General features: G+C 38.2%; 1 protein-coding gene across 1 annotated transcript in view; it reads left to right on the top strand.

The window, feature by feature from the left end:
- DCDC1 (doublecortin domain containing 1) overlaps positions 1-22286 on the top strand; it is a 508775-nt gene that overhangs the window by 427207 nt on the left and 59282 nt on the right. The window contains exons 24-27 of the mRNA XM_021926829.2: positions 11757-11938; positions 15201-15293; positions 18951-19050; positions 22054-22189. Of these exons, the coding sequence (XP_021782521.2) occupies positions 11757-11938; positions 15201-15293; positions 18951-19050; positions 22054-22189 (511 nt within the window). The remainder of the gene's footprint in view (positions 1-11756; positions 11939-15200; positions 15294-18950; positions 19051-22053; positions 22190-22286) is intronic.

Here is a 22286-nt window from a genome sequence, read left to right as displayed (position 1 = left end):
ATCCCAACACCATATTTCTCTATGTCTATGAAGGACAGAATGAAAGTGCCTGAAACACCAGAACAAGAATTAAACCAGCTTAAAGGAAGAAGCAACAGTAGTACTTAGCATTTGTAAAGTTTTGAAACCCAGGTTAACTTTTTAATCTCATTTAATTGGATTTCTGTGATGTCTCACACTAAAAAGGGAAGACTCTTGGGCTTCCTTCATCTTACTGGAAAGTAGAGGAAGCCATCCAAAGACAGCAGTATTTCAGTAGTGCCAGAGCCAATGTCTGCAGATGCTATCACTTGTCATGGGACAAATTGGAAGTGAGAAAATGTAGAAATAGCTAGGAGCTAAGACAGCACACTTCAGATATGTTCATCAGAAATATAGCATACTTGAGATATTGAAAAAAACATTTCCACACCCTAAATCTGTGAATTGACATGTATCAGACAAAGCATGAAGGAGAATCTTGTTTCTTTTGCCTTTCCCTGCCATGGTTCAGAAAGAAAGAGAGATATATTAGCTATTTTACACCAAGACTTCAATGCAACAGTAATTTTCTAATGAGATTCCCTCACCATCTCTGTCACCTGCCCAGTCCTTGCTTCATAATCTTTTATGACTAAAACTAGTATAAAAGTTGATTTTCTCCATCAACTAAATTGTTTAATATCTCCGTTGTAGAATAGTTATAGACAAATCCCAAACATACTTATTGAAGTTATGTGACTCCATCCCACTACTTCCCTTTATACAACAGGCCAATTTCAAATAAAAATACACAATGAGGTTGTCATAACCTTTGATAATTTATTCTCAGTAACCATAATAAGAAAAAACAGCCCCATGTTGCTCCATTCATAGATAGCAGACACTTATCTAAATAAACACTTGATTGTCTAGCCTTGCAATATTATTTGTGTACTGGTGAAAGATTCTCAGTTAGGTTTAAGAATAAAATAAAACTTCTTTAGTTCAAATTTTTCTTATTTAGAATTGTGTTAAGTCACCCTTATTGTCTGTTACTGTTGTTAACATGTTTACCAAGCAAAATATTCTAGTGAAAATATAAAGGAAAAAACGTTTAAACTGAAATCATTCTTCTCATCAGATTCTTAAACACTTACTTATACTGCTTTCTCCTAATTAAATGCAATTAATGGTATTTATGCACTCATCTCACAAATTTGTGCATCATGATTAGATGCTTTTTCAGTAATATTCACAATTTTCAGAACTTTGTTTGTAATTTATTTAAAACACTTTCTACAATATAGTTGCAAGATTCAAGAACTTTTCAGGGAATGTAAGTTGATATAATAATGTATGTCGTCCTAGCTTTTAAAAATTACTAGCTTTGGAAATTTTAGATTGACTAGGGAAGGCTTCATTGAGGTAATATTTGAGTAAAGACCAGAAGAACAAGCAGATCTCTAGGAAAAGAGCATGCCAGGAAATGTAAACAACTTAGATGATGTGTTTAAGGGACACTGCAGTAAAATATGACAGAAGCAGTGTGAGTGAGGGAGAGGGCAGCAGGGCATAAGGTCAGAGAGAAAATAGGGGATACTGATCATGCAGGGACTTCCAGGTCATTATAAGGCCTTAGGCTCTTAGTCTGAGATAGAAAGCCATGGGAGGGTCTGGAGCAGAGCAGTGATATGCTCTGACTTAAGGATAAATAGGATAATTATGACAATAGAGTAAAATGGGTTGAGGTAGAAACAGGAATAAGCAGTTAGAAGGCTTTTGCATTCTCTAAATGAGAAGAAATAATTTCTTGAACCACGATGGTAGGAATGGAGGTGATGAAAAGTAGTTAGTCCTTGATATAGGGTCCTTGATATAGTCTAATAATGCAAGCACGTTTTACTGATGGATTAAGTTAAAACTAAATAGCTAAAATAATTTTATAAGACCATATATTAGAAATTTACAAAGATGTTTTAACTAACTTGTGAGACAAAGAAGAAAGCATAATGAAAATTTTAAAAAGGAAATATTTAGAATCAAAGCAAAAGGTGTGAGATTCAGCTAAAGCATACCTGAAGGAAATTTATAGCCCTAAATGCTTGTATTAAAATGGAAAAGAGGCTAAAAATTAATGAGATAAGCATCTGTTCTGCCAATGGTGACAGAATGAGATCAAAGAATTAGAAGGAAAGAAATAGTAAATTATAAGAGCAGAAACTGATACAATAGATGATTCATATAAACCAGAGTCATCAAAGTCAAATTTAGGTTCTTTGAAAATATTAATAAAATCGACATAATTGGCAAAACTGATTAAGATAAAAAATAATAATATTAAAAATGTTATCAAAACTCCAGGGGTTCAGTCTAGGTCCTGCTGCTTGCCACACAGAAAGTCAATCACTGAGACAACCAGTATTGCCAGGGAGGAAGGCTTTAATCTCATTTAATTGGGCTGCAGCCAAGGACATGGGAGATCAGTTTCAAATCTATTTCCCTGGCCAATTAAAATTAGGGGTTTATATAGCAGGAAAGAAACACAACCATGTATGGAAAAACAGGAACTAGGGAGAGGTAAAGAAGAGGGATTGGTCAACAGGAAGCAGGCGGTTGGTTAGGCAATCATGACAACTGGGGGTCTGGCATCTCATTGTCCAGATACAGTGATCTGGTATGTTTTAATTCCTTGATGCTATCTGGGAGGCCTGATGGTTGGCTTCCTGAGAAAGGAACTCAGATAAGACAAATGTAACTTTCTCAAGTTTCAAGACTGGAAGGGTAAATTTCTATGTTTATTTGAGAGAAACAATTAACATAAGTTCTATGGGATAACTGGGCCAGTTTCAAGAATAAAAGATATGAATATAGAAACTGAGCGATTCAGAAGATCATAAAAGAATATTACAAGTAACTTTGTAATATAATAGTTTAAAGTAGCTTAAAGCTTATAGCAGCTTAAATAAATAAAATGGCCAAATTTCTGGACAAAAGTAATATAACAAAATGGACCCAAGAAGAGACAGAAAGCCTAAATAGTCCAATAACCATAGAAAAAATAGAATCAATAGTCAAAATTTCCACACAGAAATAATTTCATGATCTAATAGTTTTACTGACAAATTCTACTAAACATAGGAAACAAATATTTCAGAATATAAGAAAAGAAGTGTGAGAAAACATTTTAAATGGTCCATTTTCAAGACACGATAAATCTAAGTACTGGCAGCCAGCCTGCAAATGTAACAAACTGCTGGGCTCATGTACCTAGAAGGTCACAATAAGCAAACAAAATGTAGAGGTGGGGTCAGCTCATTAAAGAGAAGAAAGTTTCATTATTGGGAAATTGAAACTTAATTAAGAGGGGAAAGGGATGGTTTATAACCTTATAAGGGGAATAATGAAACTTAGGCAACATTCGGGAAGATTTTAACCCCATAGTTCTCAACCAGTGAGGAACTGGGAGAGGGACTTGTGTGGTGAGAGATAAATTACCTGTTGTGACTGCCCCAATGTGCCTGCTCACCAGACACCTGATCTTTCAAGACTGTTATTAAAAAGTCTAACTTTTGCAGTTCTTTGTGCCTCTAAGTCCATTCTTTGGGTTTGGACAGGTGAGTGTGTTTCTCACAACCTGGTGGCCCATCCAGGATCTCTGTGCCTGCATGGAGTGGGACTCCAGCCAAGAGGGGAGAAGTGTCCCACTCAATTTAGGTGGCCTGCTGTGTCCAGGTGTCCCAGCTCCCCACTGAAGCCATAGATAAACCCGAGACTGTTACTCAGGAGACAGTGGAGGTAACACAGGGAGAATAGCAAGCACCACGGCAACCAGGCAACCTCGTGCATGAGCCAAGGTAGGAAAATTGGACTATACGTACTGCCTTGGTGGTTGGGCATTTTCGGAGGTTGAGTATGTGTGTCTGAGACATATCCTAGATACAAAGCAAGTGTGGAGTCCCAATCTGTGGTTCCATTATCCCGCGAGGGAAACAGCTGGAGACAGACGAAGCAGTTGATTCACAGGGTATAAAAGAAACATCCAAGAAGGGGGTTGAGTACACAGGAAAACTCAGACATGAGGACCAGCTGAAAATGGGAAGCAAAAATTCTAGGCCTAGGGAACAAAGGAAGGAGGGAGCCAATGTGGCCACCTCCAATATCCCTGCAGATAATTCATAGGGAAGGATGTTACAGGCTTGGGGAAATAATCCCCAAACCAGGAATAAGGAAAAACAAAAAATGATAAAGTATTGCTGTTTTATCTGGCCCAAAGACCCCATTAGTAAGCCTTCAGTCATTTAGCCTAAGTTTGGCTCAGATGAGGATTGGGTGTGTCAAGCTTTAATTCTCTATATGAATAATAAAACCCCATCCTCACAAGAAGAGATAGGTTATGCTGTCTGCTGGATCAAGTAATTAGCCCCCATGGTCCCCCTCAAAGAAGAAAGGGAAAAAGGGATAAAGTAAGAAAGGAAAATTAGAGAAAGGGGAAGGAAACAGCAAATGTAGAGGGCCAGAGAGGGACAGAAAGAGTTAAGTTGCTGACCCTGAAGGCAGGGGAGAGCCAGCTGCACAGCTGTGTGTGAGAGCTGGCTGCTAAAAACTTTTGATAAAAGCTGCTGCTGAAGCTTTGTCGTTTCAGCAGAGCTGTCCGTCTTTGCAGACAGACAGGAGGGAGCCAGGGCACAGCATGGCTTGGCTTGTGTTCAGAGAGAGAAAGAGGAAGAAACTGAGTGTAAGGGAGAAAGGAAACAGGAGATTACAGAGAGAGAGATAGAAGAAGAAAAATGAACGAGAGACTGGAAAAGACAGATCAAAGAGAGACACAGAAGGTGAGACTGGGTAGAAAAATAATGTAAAAGGAAGGAAGAGTACAAGAGGAAGTGAGAGGATATGGAGAGGTTGGCAGGGCTCAGGGAAGGTTCTGGAGGTTCAAGCAACAAGGAGGTGCAGGGAAAGGGTGCAGTGAGGCCACTGATGAGGGACAGAGCCCAGGAACTGGCAGATGCAAGTGAGAAAGCAATGTGGAGGAGAGTTTAGGATTAGGCTGCTTGAAGAGTAGTGGTTTGCCTACAGCAAAGTAGCTGTTTGTCAGCAGGCAGTAGAAAGGATTCAGGTTATGGAAGGGTAAATGGATGAGATAACCATTAAGGATTTTGTTGTTGTTTTCCTGAGAGGCTGTAAGTCCACCCGGGGCAGCTGTCAGTAAGGCTGCAGAAGGGTTGGGGGGCTACATAAGGAAGGTAAAGTAGAAACTGCAGAAGATTGATGGATGGAATGCAAAACCAATTGAGGAATTACTGAGGGAAGCTCAGAAGGTCTTTGTAAGGAGAGAGGAAGAGAAGCAGAAACAAAAAGCAAAAATCATGGTTTCCACTGTGGAAGAGGTAGTCAGGAAAAGGTTAGATCAAGATCTCCCTCGAAGGAGACAAGGGAATGACAGATTTCGACACAGAAAAAGAAGGGAAATGCAGGGAAAAGCTCCTAAGACTATGAGTGGATGTTACAAGTGTGGAAAGCCTGGGCATTTTTAGAGAGAATGTCCTGAATAGAAGAAAAGAAGACACGTTCATCATGACCGTTGATGAAGACTGGGGAAGTCAGGGGTTCCTTCTGAGTAGGTCTCACCAAGAACCCTTGATAAATTTGGAGGTGGGACCTGAGGGAGGAAAAGTGACACTTTGGGTTAATACTGGTGTGGCTCGCTCCTCCCTAATTCACCAACCAAGGGGTGCAGAACTCCACCCAATAGGGAAAATTGACACTATCAGGGGTAAGAGGGGAGGGATTTGAGGTTCTGATATTTAAGAAAATGTTCATTGGAACCACAACAAGTTGAGGGGTCACTCTTACATGTTTCTGAAGCAGGAACTAACCTCCTGGGTAAAATCATAGTTGTGAGATTGGGTTTAGGATTAGGAATAGAGGAAGGACAAATAAAGGTAATGATGGGCCTCCTAACAGAGGAGGAGGAAAGAAAAGTTAATCCCCTTGTGTGGGTTGGGAAGGCAACAGGGGAGGGCTAAAAATCACACCCTTACAGATTGAACTAAAACAACCATGAGAAGTAGTTTGCAGGAACAATATCGCATTGCTATTGAAGGGAGAAAAGATCTCCCACCAGCAATAGAGGGATTGATTAAAAATGGGCTATTAGAATCTACATATCACCATAAAATATTCCTTTGTGTCACTTACCTGGGAGAGAGAGTTTCTGTGTTTGTTCCCAGACATCTTCCAGCTGCAGGCATCTTCCCCCAGTCTGCTTTTAGCTTCCCTTAGTGTCCCTAAAGGGAAAGGAATGTGCTTATTAAGGCCCACTGTTTTTACTGGGGCCCATTGTATGAGTGTGAAGTTTGGTGATAATCCAGGAGTCTTCCCCTCTCCCTTTCTGTGCTTAAGCTGTTTATCTGTGATTTACAACCTGAACTTTCAGGTTGCCCTTTGTTAGAAGAGAATGATTTCTTTGAACTGCAAGAGTTTAGGAAGGAAGCTACCTCAAGGGTGTTAAGGGAAATTACGGAAGGTTTACAAATTAGATGGGATTATCATACTCCTTGGCATCCCCCTTCCTCTGGAAAGGTAGAAAGAATAAATCAAACTCTCAAAAAGTGTATCACCAAACTAATCTTAGAAACTAAAATGTTTTGAACCAAATGTCTCCCAGTAGCACTCCTTAGGATTAAGATAGCCCCAAGAAAAGACTTGGGATTGTCCGTCTATGAGTTATTATATGGACTCCCATATTTGGACAGGGCTATAGATCTTCCTACTATGGAAACCAAGGACCAATTTTTAAGAAATTATATATTGGCCATATCCTCCACCCTGTCATCCCTCAGGTTAAAAGGACTTCTGACTCAAACTCTGCCTCTTAAATTTGTGGTTCGCCACTTCCAGCCTGGTGACTTGGTGCTGATTAAGACTTGGAAAGAAGACAAGTTCCACCCAAACTGGGAAGGTCCCTATCGAGTGTTCCCAACCACAGAGACCGCTGTGCAAACAGCTGAATGGGGTGGACTGACTATACTACAGTCAAGGGACTGGTAAATAGACCCCGGAAGAGAGAGAAAAAGACCAGTGCACAGGTCACCTGAGGAACCCTTAAAGTTAACTCTGAGAAAAATGTAAAAAGAAAACATGGGACCGGGTACAGTGGCTCATGCCTGTAATCCCAGCACTTTGGGAGGCTGAGGCAGGCGGATCACGAGGTCAGGAGTTCCAGACCAGCCTGACCAACGTGGTGAAACCCCATCTCTACTAAAAATACAAAAATTAGCCAGGTGTGGTGGTGTGCACCTGTAATCCCAGCTACTCAGGAGGCTGAGGCAGGAGAATCGCTTGAACCTGGGAGGCAGAGGTTGCAGTGAGCTGAGATCACGCCATTGCACTCCAGCCTGGGTGACAGAGTGGGACTCCATCTCAAACAAAAAACAAAATATTGTGGGGTTTTTTTTCCCTGTGTTGGGAAAAAAATCCCACATTTTCCACTCAGCATAACACATACATCTCCTTTTTCTGCTAGTATCATGTCTTAACGCAAGACATGATATTTTTGTTCCCTGGGTTTCTTTCCCTGTGTTGACAGCCCCTAACCCATATACCTGAGGTGCTACTTTTGGTTCTTGGTCTAGAACAGCTGGATTGTCAGTGGTGATGAGTATAGGATTACATTCTAAATTCTGGCAGTTATTTGGCAGGGAGCCTTTGGCCCCTTGGACACATGTAGTTTATTCTTCATGTGGCTGGGATGGGCTGCTATACAAAGAACAGAAGGTCAAAATGGAAACTGGCAGGGGACTACTCCCTACCCAATCAGGCCCAAAACCAAATAGCTGCTGCGTTTGAGTCAGCACTCTACTGGTGGTCTACTATTAGGAGTGTGAATTGGATTAACTACATCTATTATAATCAAGAGAGATTCATCAGTTATACTTAAAATGCCCTCAAAGGGATGGTTAGCCAGTTTGATGCCACCAGCCGAGTGGCCTGGGAAATAGGCTTGCATTAAGACGTGATACTAGCAGAAAAAGGAGATGTATGTGTTATCCTGGGTGGAAAATGTTGTGGGATTGTGAACAAATCACCCTAGGGGGTCTTTCCCTGTGTTGACAGCCCCTAACCCATATACCTGAGGTGCTACTTTTGGTTCTTGGTCTAGAACAGCTGGATTGTCAATGGTGATGAGTATAGGATTGCATTCTAAAATCTGGCAGTTATTTGGCAGGGAGCCCGTGGCCCCTTGGATACATGTAGTTTATTCTTCATGTGGCTGGGATGGGCTGCTATACAAAGAACAGAAGGTCAAAATGGAAACTGGCAGGGGACTATTCCCTACCCAATCAGGTTGGTGATTAATGTAACCAAGACGATAGCATCCCAGACTATAAGATTTGATGCCTGCCAGGTTTTACCTTGTGGGAATTTAGAAAATCAGAGATGGCTCTCACAGGCAGATAAATATCTTTGCCCTGAACCAGATACAAGTTACAGTAGGGTATTACCCTGCCCCAGCTAGGATAACATATGGTGGACTACCCAATTTCAGGGTTGGACAGTAAACATAGGGTAAGTAACTCCGAACTGGAGACCCTTGAAGAATAAACTACATGTGTCCAAGGGGCCAAGCGCTCCCTGCCAAATAACTGCCAGAATTTAGAATGCAATCCTATACTCATCACCATTGACAATCCAGCTGTTCCAGACCAAGAACCACAAGTGGCATCTCAGGTATATGGATTAGGGGCTGTCAACACAGGGAAAGACCCCCTAGGGTGATTTGTTCTCAAACTAATCAAGGACTCAACCTCCCATTTGCCTGGGACTACTCCAAACCCAGACCCTAATAAACACTTTGCCAAATAATGACCCTAAAAGGGTAAAAATAATTGAGGTAAAGGATTTAAGGCAAACCTTAGAAATTGAGACAGCATACAGGGATGTGAATGCCTGGGTCAAAAGGGTCAAATTTTTGGTACAAACCCTCAACAAGAGTAACTGCTACATGTGTGCTGCAGGACAACCTCAGGCACAGGTGGTTCTGTTTCCCCTAGGATAGAATACCGATCCTAAAGGAATGCATTGCATGTTGGCTCTATACCAGGATAAGGATGCTTGGGGAAATGAGACTTATAAGACTCTGTCATTGCTCTTTCCCACATTACAGAGGTCAGATCCCCGAGCAATCCTCTCATTCTCTGTAGGGAATATGAACCACTCCTCTTGCCTCTCTAGGCAGGGGTCAGAGTTCAGTAAGCCCATGGGAGAACTCCCAACTTGTACCTACATCCTAAATGTCACTGGTTAGTCAAGCTATGGCAATTACTCAGCTCTCCATATACCCTAGGCTGGTGATATTGTGGGAAAAGGAACCTCCATATCCTGTTACCATCCAATTGGACCGGGACTTGTGCTTTAGTCCAACTGGCCATTCCATTCACCCTGGCATTCCACAAGATACCTGAAAATACACATGGCCACCGAATCCGGAGAGATTTGACAAATTCTTTTGATCCCAATATATATGTTGACTTGATAGGGTGTCGCCTAATAAATTTAAGGCCCAAAACCAAATAACTGCTAGGTTTGAGTCAGCACTCTTCTGGTGATCAACTATTAAGAGTGTGAATTGGATTAACTACATCTACTATAATCAACAGAGATTCACCAGTTATGCTTGGAATGCCCTCAAAGGGATGGTTAGCCAATTTGATGCCACCAGCCAAATGGCCTGGGAAACAGGCTTGCGTTAAGACATGATACTAGCAGAAAAAGGAGATGTATGTGTTATGCTGGGAGGAAAATGTTGTACTTTCATTCCTAACAATACTGCCCCAGATGGGACCATCACAAAAGCTTTTCAAGGGCTGATAACTCTAGCCAATGAACAGTCAGAGAATGCTGGAATTGATGACCCATTTACATGTTGGGTAGAAGGTTGGTTTGGAAAATGGAAAGGCATGATAGCTTCAATCCTTACATCTCTTGTAATTGTGGCAGGAGTCTTAACAGCAGTGGGATGTTGTGCCTCTAAGTCCATTCTTTGGGTTTGGATGGGTGACTGTGTTTCTCACAAGAAGCAATACTTTCCAACTCATTTCATGAGGTTAGCATAAGGTTCGTACCAAATCTTGTGGAAGGTAATAAATGAAAATTATATGTTAATTTGATTTATGAATGTACATGCAAAAATCTTAAAGAAAATATTAACACATTTAATTCAACAATTTATAAAAAGTATCATACATCATGAGCAATTTTGATTTATCCAGGAAGGCAATATTAGTTTAAATTTTTTAAAATTAATGTAATTAACACATAAGTGATGAGAGTTTAGTTATATAGGCAAATCTCAGTAAATGAAGGAAAAAGAACTTTATATGATTTAATATAAATTCAAGAAAAGATATTAGCAAAATAAAAATTTCTTAACCCAATATAGAGCACTTATATCCCAAAGAGACTTTTAAAAAGCTAACCAGCCTCATTCTTAAATGTATATGAAATAGCAAAGGGCCAACAAGAGCCAATTCCCAAAAAAAGAAAAACAAGGTGAGCATCTTTGCCCTACCAGTTATCAAGACTTACCACATAAAAATATATTGTAATCAAAGCAGTACATTACTGTGAAGGGAAAGACAAACTGACAAACTGAAGAGAAACAAAAGCAGATCTGCACTTACATGCAGTAGTGATATTTTACAGGATGATCATTGCAGATTAACAGGATATGCTGCCAGGACAATTGTTTATGAAAGTAGAAAAAAAAAAAGAAAGAAAGAACAAACTTGGACCTTGCCCAGCATCATCACTGATCATCCCTTCCCACATTTACTCTTCTTTCACACACAAGTGTCTATCTCTGTGAACAGCAATACCATCTACCCAGTTACCCAAGCTGTGAACCTGGAAGCCCCCTTGCCTCCTTTTATTGCCCCAACATCATATTCTATTAATCCTCAAGTCTACCCCTCTTTTTACCAATCCTTTACTGCATTAACTCCTACGAAGGCTTCAGGAGTCAGTTCTACGACATTTTAAGAAAACTCAGGTTAGGTTCTCCTCCTATGTGGTCCCATCACACCTGTAACCTGTCGTCATACTTGCACTATTGTAATTGCCAGTCTATATTTAGGTAAGTTTCTGAAGACCTTCTAAAAATTATTTGAGGAAGAGTATCTTGTGTGGTTCATAGTTTTATTTTCAGTGCATAATATGCCAGAATATATGGCAAACATTCAAAAATATTTGAAGAATACATCAATTAATCAATAAATGATTTTATGGATGAATAGATACAAACTGAATAAAAAAGTAACTGAATTCTACAACTGAAACATGTGAAATGTGTTTATGTTCATTATTATTATTATTATTTTTGCAATATTCTCCAAATATATTCCTTTTTTTGCCAAATAGATTTAGTTTCAGGCAGTATTATTTCAGGCTATTTGAAAACCACTTTTGTCACATTCCTTCTTCATGCTGATTAAAGATATTTAACATGTAAGCAAAAATATTCCAAGTTCTGTTTTTCGAGAATGATGTTTCTCTGAGAGGGAATAAATCATTCATCTTGCAGCATAACACAGGTTGTTACAGAAATTTTAAAAATAATTATCTTTCCTCTTCAAAAAACATTAATTAGAATTGTCTGGAACATCTTAGGTACCCCAATACCTTTTTGTTGAATGAATGAGAGATTAAAGGTATAAACTGTGTTCAATATATTTTAAAATCTAGACATGACCCTTCTTCTATATTTATTATTATGTTTTTGTCATTTCTTTCTGAAGGAGTTTGATTGGCCGATACAAGGATTGCTTGTTCCGAGCAGTCCTCCCATGAAGAAACCCATCTGTAAGACAACGGAGCCATATGCCCCTGTGCGACTCAGAGTTTTGCGGAATGGAGACAAGAATAGAAACAGATCCCTTACTATCCTTGGTCCACACATCTCACCTGGATGGAAAACACAGTAAGAACAACTTGTTCATACTTATTAAATACACTTTCTAGTTTCTACAGATTTTGGTGTTCTTCATTATGGACGTTTTTCTGTGGGAATTCTGTATTTATTTAGCAAAAGGGCTCTCATATTGATATTTGAAGATGAAAACAGAGACTAGGACTCATTTAGTTTCTTCATCAGGAATTTGATTTGAACTCTGCTGATACAGAAGTTAATGGATTAGAAATGAATAGCTCTGATTTTTAAAAGTTCTATTTTTAAAAGTTCTATGATCAATGTATATTTGAATTAGCATTTTTGTTTGAATTTTATAAATGTGTCTTGAAATAATTGAACTCAACATCCTTCTTAAATATAATTTTGTAACTCCTTATTTAAGTTAAATTATACACGATTATGTTTAAATCTTTATAATATTTAATGAACAAATATAGTTCTCAAAAGTATAACTTTATATAATTTATAGTCTTCCTTGGAATAACATTTTAAAACTTTATCACCCTAGAAAGCGTTTATTGACACTTTAGCTTACCTTATTATTGAAATAAAATTTTCCCAATAGCCAATATTTTCTCCAACATTGAAGAAAAATCGCCCACTGTATTTTCGTTTTATGACAAAAGGCATCATAGATCACTGAAGAGCTCTGATGTAAAGAATGAGTTAAACACATTGTTTCTCATATTATTAGCAGCGATATTACCTCTTGACCTTTCTTTTGAGATGTTTAGAATATTTGAGGCTGCTGATAATAGCTTAGTATTACTTTCTTCACATTGATTAAATATACTTCATACATCACTGAACAATGAGTAACATTCAGATTGGCTGACCACTGAACTGCCTGTAAGGATGATAAAGTAAAAAATTAATCTTCAAAGTAAAGTCAAGCCTGAAATTGAATTCTTTGACGCATACATTTCATAATTAGCTCATTCTGCTAGATGTAAAATGTGAGGGTAATGTCCTTAAAGTAATGTATGACTCTTCAAAAATAACACCCAAAGTTAACACAAAATTTCTGTTTCTTCCTACATTCATTTTTTTTCTTGTTTTGCATCTTTAATTGTGGCTCAAAGTTACATACAGATATTATCTTATCACATCAATGTTTTAAAATGCATGGTTCAGTCAGGTAATCCAAACAAATTTTAAGAGATTGAAACGGTAAATTTGGACAACTGTTCTAGCAGAGAATATGTGAAACGCGGTGCTGCCCATATGCTATGTTCATGGAACAGTGTGTCCCAGTTCATTAAGTATTCAGGTATTAGAGTCACTTAGTTCACCATGTGAATTAATTACTCCCAAATAATTAAAACACACTGGCATACACTTAACACTAAAACTCTACTACATATAGTTTAATTTCTCTGCTGATTCACAAAGTGTTCTATAAGATCATCAATAGCATTCCCCCACACCGCCCCCTGACAACCCACACCAGAGCTGTATGTAAGTACTGGTTCACAGAAGGTTTAAATGGAAAGTCTTGGCTTACATTGCAGGATGGCTGCATTGTCCAGCTTCAGAGAGCTCTGCTCACATGGTTATCTGTATGAATGGCATCCTCGAGTTGTGCCAGGCAGAACCCTTGCTGTGCCTCAGTGTATTTAATAAATACAAGTTACCTATCTTCCAGAAGAAATAACTTCTATTGACATATAAGGATATATTACTTTCATTAACTTGAAACTCATTTATAAGAAGGAGTGTTGGGCTGTTTAGTGTCTTCACAAGCAAAATCATGCTAGAATGATGAAATATAGATATACTTTAACCAAATCCTGCTCTAGTAACAAGCTGTCCTTTAGCTATTTAGTAATTTACTGGAGATAGTTTTGAGGAGTTTTTGTTGTTGTTATTAGTTCTTTCATCTACAAAGCCTAAGGAAAATCAAATAGTATTTGTTCATTAATTAGTCAGTTATTACTCTAGTGAGTGACAAGATCTTGTCAATTAGTGTTAATAATGACTGTCGAGTTCATATAAATTAAGACCTTCATAATTTTTCTTGTGTCACAGGCAAATTTCATCTCTCAGAAATGTAAGTTAAACAAGAAAAAATTTATAAGTGGTATTTAAGGAATTTTAAGAAGAAAGGCCCAAGATGAGGCTCTGAAGTAAATTTTATATTTTAGATTATTATAATATATGTATTATTTATTAGTAAGTTATGATCTCTGAACTCACTTGAGCTCCCTAATAGAGCTTGTAAGGCCTTTTATGATCTATCCCTGCATATTTCTCTAGCTCTATTTCCTATCAACACTCCCCCTATTCCCACTCTCAAACCACCCGCCACCACTTTCCAACACTTTCTATGTACTTGAATAATAAAAGTCTTTTGAGAATGAGTTTAGATTTCCTTTCCAAATACTGACCCTGAATGAGATGCTCTCTCCTCTCGAGTTAGTTGTGGCTGCTATGTACTCCACTACTCCAGCCCTGGGCCTTCCACCAGTACAGCACCTACCATTCTGTTTCATGATTATCTGCTTATGTTTCATCCATGAGACAGAGAACAGGGATGCTTCATTCATAGCAGATGTACAATCTGCTATGTTACAATCATAGATCATTGTGTTCTGATGAATCAAGTTTTAAGGTATTAGAGAGTCACTTTGTTAACCACATGATTAAGGGCCCACATAGGCCTTAAATTAGTGACCACTAAATGAATGAATGGTTAGCTATATTTGATCACCATTTGCAGTGAATGAATGATTAATTATGAAGTATTTGATAACTATTTCATTTAATAAAATATACAGATTCTAAAAATGCACAAAATAGTTTTCTAACTTAAAACTATGAGCAGATATATATTCAAATTAGGCATCTTTTTCTATGATCATCATTATTTTTCAGTTTAAAAATTTTAAATTTGGGGTTAATAGTAAGACAATATACTAGTAAAAAATTACAGGTAAAATGAATGCAATCTCTGAATTTTCTTCAAAGTTGAAAAATTTATATTTCATAGTGTTCAGCATTATTAGAAGAGAAATAGTGAAAATGTATTGTCTTATAAAATTACTCATAGTATGAATATTTATGTAATAACATCATGTTATTTAATATTTAATATGAAGTTAAATATTTCATTGTGATAGTTTTTGAAACTGTATATTTTAAAGAAAGAGATTACTTTAGGGCAAGTCATGATAAATTAAGACCTTATAATTTTTCATATATTAAAATATGTCAAGAGATAATTGACAGTGTATTCTGACATATCAATCAAATCTTGGATCATTTGTTTCAGAAGTGTTCACACTGACAAGAAAGAGAAAATCTGTGTCACTAAATATACTGAAACAGAAATGGACCAGATAGAATTTCACCAATTTTTGGAAAGGTAAGCACTTAATATTCTAAATGCAAATGCGTTTTCCATTTAAATACCTGAATGATTATTTATAACAGATAACATACTATATATGATATATACATATATATAATATATACTGTATATGGTATATATAGTTAAGCATATACTATATATATAGTTAAGTATATGCTCTATATATACTTAAATATATATAGTATATTATATTTGGTTTATATTTGCTTGCATTAAGGATGGAGTAGTGAAATTTTTATATTTCACCTATTATAAACCAATTTAAATATATATAAATTTGGTTTATAATAGGTTAAATATTATATATATATATATACACACGTGTGTGTGTGTATATATATATATATAAAACATATATACCTACCTAAGAAAATCAGTTGTTAATATAATGATTCTGGAGTTTCTAATCTGTGGAATATATAAAGCATGTGAGCCTATGATACCAATGGTAATTAATACAATTTTTTTCCCCTAAATGTCAAGGTCTAGCAAATTCCCCTAGCTTTCAGAATCACCAATTCTGTAAATATAAATTAATCTCATTTAAAAAATATATTTCACAATTTACAGCACCTTTCTTTGGTTTATATTTGGTTGAATTAAGAGTGGGGTAAATTTTTGTATTTTACCTGTTATAAACCGATTTTTAAAATATGACTGTCTTAGTCTGTTTTTGCGTTACTGTAAAGAAATCCCTGAGACTGGTTAATTTATAAAGAAAAAAGGTTTATGTGGTTCATGATTCTGATGGCTAGAAAGTTCAAGATTGGGCGTCTGCATCTGGTGAGGGCTTCAGGCGGCTTCCACTCATGGCAGAAGGTGAAGAGGAGCTGGCAAATGCAGAGACTACATAGAGGAGAAGAAGTAAGAGAGAGAGGGAAGGTGCCAGCATCTTTTTAACAGTCAGCTCTCAAATAACTAATAGAGTGAGAACTCACTAATTTCCGGGGGGGTGGGCATTAATCTATTTATGAGGGATCTTCTATCATGACTCAAACACCTCTCATTAGGCCTCATCTCCATCATTGGAGATCAAATTTCAACATGAGGTTTGCAGAGGACAAACATGTAAGCCATAGCACTAACATATATCATGTTTATGAAATATGTTGTAATTTTTCTTTAATCAGTATTTTCTTACCAAATCAAGAATTAGGTCACTGCTGAAAGGTTGGAGCACTTGGTATGAACTTTTTCGCAAAATATGCCTTGTCGAATATAAGGGGATAGTTTTATTGAGTTTAAGGAAAATTATGCTATCTTTAGTTATTTAATAATTCACTCTGGACAATTTTGAGGTTCTCTTTGTCATTGATTTTTCCATCTACAAAACTGAAGTATGATCTAATGGTATAATAAGTCCCATTTTAAAATAATAGATACAGGACTTTTGTTGTTGGTGGTGGTACCTTCTACTTTCTGTAAAGTTGCTGGCAACATAGAATATTGGAAAGACCACTGGATTAGGAGGCAGTGGAACTTATTTTAACCCCAGCATTGCCACTAATTAGCTGGAAGTCTTCAGCAAAGCCCTGTCCTTCTCCAAGGCTTGTTTTCCTCAACTGTTAAATCAACAGTTATCTGTTGTATTTATATTATGTACATCAACCAATGTTGGATGTTCTGCTGGAGGTTTTTGGTGTCTTTCTCTGCTCTTCTCTTCTCTTTTCTCTTCTCTTCTCTTCCTCTCTCTCTCTCTCTCTCTCTCTCTCTCTCTCTCTCTCTCTCGAACAAGGCATTGCTTGCTCTTAAGGAACTCCCAACTAACTTTTGGGGAAGAAAATTTGCTTAGTGAAACAATCAGAAAGCCACATGCAGCAGTCTTTATAACCATACAGAATTGAAAATGATCAAGCGATCATTTATATGATGATATATATCCTGGTTTACATATAACCAGGAAAGAGAGAGAACATTGTAAGGGACAGCTGTCAGAGAAGGCCACATGGAGAAGAAAGAAAATGAGACAAAAATCCAAAGCAAGAAGATAAAGAAAAGGAGAAAGCACATGACCATAGCTTCACGAAGGTTTTGTTACCATTTCGAAGGAACTGATTAGCATAAGAGCTCCACTGCTGCAGAGCTGTAGCTGACTGTGGATCTGGGAGGCATAGCTCCTTTCTTTAAAACTAGGGATCTTGCTATGTTGCCCAGGCTGATCTTGAACTCCTGGCCTCAAGTGGTCCTCCTACCTTGGCCTCCCCAAGTGCTGGGATTACAGGTATGGAACACCATACCCAACCTGCTTTATTTACTTCTAAGCTAGCCTTAGAGAAATGGGGGGCCTGATAATCTGTTTAATTGCTTTATCCCATTGAGGAAATAAAATTTAGAAACATTATAAAGCTACGTCTTGCTGATGAGCATAAAGTCAACTGAAGTTCATTTACTGTAAACAGTACATTCTAACACAAAATATATTTAGGAAGAATATTCTACTTCTTCCATAGGCAGGATATCCTTACAGTATTGTTTAGGAAATGCTCCATCAGTCTCCTGTAGCTCTACTTTTTCCTCACAATTCCATCTATTTACATCTGTCCTAAAGCTTGCTGTCTAGGGTCCAGCCTCTCCCACCTCCAGCCCATTTTCCACCTTTCTGACAGTTAACTTTCTGAAAAGCAGACCTGATAACACCACGTAATTGCTGTAATGCCTTCAATGGCTTTCTGCTGCTTATGGGCTAGAAGGCAGGTTCCTCAGTCTGGAATCCTAAGTACTTTCAGTTGGTTTCTGCTTTATTTTTCAGTTTCATCTGGTCCATACCTTCCTCATGTCCATACACTCAGCTCCAGTCTAGCGCTTTTTGATGAAATCCTGTTTATCGTTTAAAACCCAACCCAAATGTCACTCCCTTAGATAAGGGTTCTCTGGAAAAATTAATTGTTTTCCCCTCTGTTCTCACAGCACACTGGCCAGGTGCCTATGGCAGCACCTGTGACTTCATATTACACTTCAGTGGCTCACCTTTCTCTTCCCTGACCAGATTCAGAGCTCCTCAGGGAACCACAAAACTGTCATTCATCTCAAAATCCACAGGGCTTGTCCAGTGCTTGTTTGGGAGGGCAGGGGGTTGTGGGAGTGGGAAATCAGTGTTCAATGTTTAACCAGGCTAAAAACGTCTATTTCAAAGGTAGTTAAAGGGCTATAGTCATCACTTCTGGTGGAGGGAGCTGAGGAACTTGGTGACAAATTAGACTTTGACAACCTTGGAGAAAGAGCAAAACTACATCAGAAAAAAGCCAAGGAAGATTTTTTTTTTAGGTAGGAGAAAGAACACAGGCACAGAAATAGAAAAGTGTGGGGCATACCGAGGAACGAAAAGTCAATAGCAGTGTGTCTAGCTATTTATTGGTCATGTCTGGGACTGTGCTAAGAGCCCTTTTCAAAATCAACCTTTCATCTTCACAGAAACCCTGGAAGGTAAGAAATCTAGCCTTAGACAGGTTAAATAATTTGTCCAAGTGCCACACTTTGGAGAGGAAAATGACAGTCCAATGGGTCTGACGGGCCCCAGAGTCCAGCTTATGACTAACAGTCCTGCGGAGAGAGTTGTCATTATGGATTCAGGGCCCTGATTTCTTTTATTTTCTCCCTTTGCTGCTGGAAGCTTTCTGTATGCAAGGTCAATTTTTGTGTCTTTTATTACAGGTGCACTGAGATTTTAAATTTACCTTCTGCAGCTCGGAGATTGTACAATGAAAAGGGGAAGGAAATATTTGCCTTAAAAGACCTGCAAAGAGATGAACTGGTAAAGACATGGATTTGAACCTGGCAATATTAATTTATGAATACCCCATCCAAGAAAGAATGCCCTTAAATATAAAAAGCTTTCCATTTTAATCCTTATTTTCTCTCAGAATTATCCTAACTGAGCAAGCATCAGAAAATAATACTAAGAGCTAACATTATTCTGGCATGGTTTTCAGAGTGGTATATAAATTAAACTTTTTTTTTTTTTTTTTTTTTTTGAGACGGGGTTTCACTCTGTTACCCAGGTTGGAGTGCAGTGGCGCAGTCTTGGTTCTCTGCAACCTCCGCCTCCCATGCTCAAGCAATTCTCCCACCTAAGCCTCCAGAGTAGCTGGGATTATAGGCATGTGCCACCATGCCTGGCTAATTTTTTGTATTTTTGGTAGATGGATTTCAACATGTTGCTCAGGCTGGTCTCAAACTCCTTAGCTCAGGTGATCCACCTGCCTCAGCCTCCCAAAGTGGTGGGATTACAGGTGTGGGACACCACGCCCAGCCGAATTAATCTACTTAATATTCATCATGATCCTAGACTCTAGAAATTAAGGAAGAAACTGGAGAAGGCCAAATTGTTAATCATTTGTAATTTCTGTCTCCTGCTCTGAAGGAGGTAAATTCTCTGCTCTTTTTGAGAGCTTCAAAATGTAGTTGTTTAATGGTTTCTTACTAAATGGTGATTTCACTTTTTCGGGACAAAATTATGTCTACTTTTTTCACACACTCTATTTAGGTGACTGGAGAAGGCTGAAAAGCAGAAGGACTTTAGCAGCCCAGCTTTTCCCCTCATTTATAGAATTTGAGGCATCCCGTTTGAAAAATTAGAAAAAAAAGATACCTTCCTTGATTGAAGCCTACAATTCTTTGAACAGAGAACAAAGCTTGTACCATTTTGTCAGAACTCAACTCAGGCCCTGAACCTAAACAGTCCTGGAGAGAGTCTTAAACAGAAGTATCAATGGCCAATATCAGAGGCAGAATGGCAGGGTGGAGAGTCTGTTGTTCTCAGAGACTGCTAGATCTCATTTTGAATCCTAATGCCGTCTCTCCAAGCGTTTTGTGTGTTTGTTTTCAGTGTTTTTGTTTGTTCTGTTATGCTATTCACTGTGGGTTTTTGTTTTGTTTTGAGACAGAGTCTCGCTCTGTCACTCAGGCTGGAGTGCAGTGGTGCGATCTCGGCTCACTGCAAGCTCCGCCTCCCGGGTTCACGCCATTCTCCTGCCTCAGCCTCCCAAGTAGCTGGGACTACAGGCGCCCTCCAGCAAGATCCGCTACTTTTTTGTCTTTTTAGTAGAGACGGAGTTTCACTGTGTTAGCCAGGATGGTCTCAATCTCCTGACCTCGTGATTTGCCAGCCTTGGCCTCCCAAAGTGCTGGGATTACAGGCGTGAGCCACCACACCCGGCCCACTGTGGGTTTTTTAAAGAATGAATTTAAGGTAGATTACATTAAATCATACAATACAAAAAATTAATTTAATGGTAAGTATAGATGAGGCCACCATGGCAAAGCAGGTATGAGTGGAAGGAGGATAAGATGGAGCCAGGAGTGATTGTATATTTGCTAGAAATTAATCTGTCACTGCTCTGAAGAGTAACATGAAAATGGAAACATAAACAGTTAGTTACATCATTAAATATGTCCAAAAGAGAAAAAGGAATCTGTTGTTCAAAAGAAGAAATTTTTGGCTGGGCACGGTGGCTCACACCTGTAATCCCAGCATTTTGGGAGGCCGAGGCAGGTGGATCACCTGAGCTCAGGAGTTGAAGACCACCCTGAGCAACATGGTGAAACCCTCCCTCTACTAGAATACAAAAAATTAGCTGGGCGTAGTGGCAGGTGCCTGTAATTCCAGCTACTCAGGAGGCTGAGGCATGAGAATCACTTGAGCCCTGGAGGCAGAGGTTGCAGTGAGCCGAGATCATGCCAGTGCACTCCAGCTTGGGCTACAGAGTAAGAGTCCATCTCAAATAATAATATTAGTAATAGTAATATATATTTACTATTATTAGTAATATTATTTGAAGTTTTCCCTGGGTCTTCTACATAGAATGTTGAATGTTTGTAATAATGACTTTGCAATGACCAGAAAAGTCAGCACTGAGGTTCTCTTTCTTCTTACTGAGCCTTTTTCAATATATCACTTTCTTTTCTCATCTGTAAAGAAATATTTATCCATTTAAGGACATTTAAAAATACATAAAAGCAAAAAAAGGAGGAGAGGAGGAAAAGTATCATCCATAATCTTGTCACCTGGAAATATCCACACTGACATTTTGGTGTTTGTACTACAAATTCATTTATACCAGGGGTCATTAAACATTTTCTGTAAAGAATGATATAGTAGATATTGTAGGTTTTGTGGGCCATATGGTGCCTGCTGTGTATCAGCTCTGCTCTGATGCATGAAAGCAGCCATAGACAACATGTAAATGAATGGGCATAGCTGTGTTCTAATAAAACTGTACTCACAAAAAAAGACAGGGGACCAGATTTGGGTTTCAGGGATAGTTTCCCAATCTCTAATTTTGCCAATCTCTAATTTATTCCTTCTTTCCTTCTTTCCTACCTTCCTCCCTCTCTCCCTGCGTCCCTCCCTTGCTCCCTTCTTTCCTCCCTTCCTTCCTACCTCCTTCCCTCCCTCACTCCCTTCCTCTTTTCTTCCTTCCTTCCCTCTTCTTCTTAAACAATTATTTTTTTAAACTTTTGTTTTGAAATAATTATAGATTCACAGGATGTTGCAAAAATAATATAGTATAATACAAAGACAGTTTTTTCACTTAATACAAAACTCTTGAAATTCATTAAAGCTGTTGCCTTTATCAGCAGTTTGATTTTTTTTGAAAGTACTGAGTGGTATTCCATGGCACCACAGTTTTCTTTAATCATTCACCTATTATATTAATAGTACATTTTGATTTTTTTGATTGTCTCCAGTTTAGATTATTACAGATAATGCTGCTGTGACAATTATATACAGGATAAGAGATGCTTTGTTTGATAGGTATATGTTTCATGTGGAGAACACTGGATCAATCCTGACCTGTCCATTGCTCAACAGAAGAAACAAATCTTCCTGAGGAACCTAGCATCAGACATTTCCAAAATTGAAATCTTCTGTAGCATAAGTAAAATAGAAGGTAAGCATTGGAATTATTTACCTTAATATATGCAGCCAAAATGAAAGGCTTGATGATACTGTTTTTTAAAAAGTCAAAGTTTGTTTAAACGGGTAAT

This window comes from Papio anubis, chromosome 12 (genome assembly GCF_008728515.1).
Source record: "Papio anubis isolate 15944 chromosome 12, Panubis1.0, whole genome shotgun sequence".
NCBI classification, from domain to species: Eukaryota; Metazoa; Chordata; class Mammalia; order Primates; family Cercopithecidae; genus Papio; species Papio anubis.
This window is presented reverse-complemented; position numbering and strand designations above follow the sequence as displayed.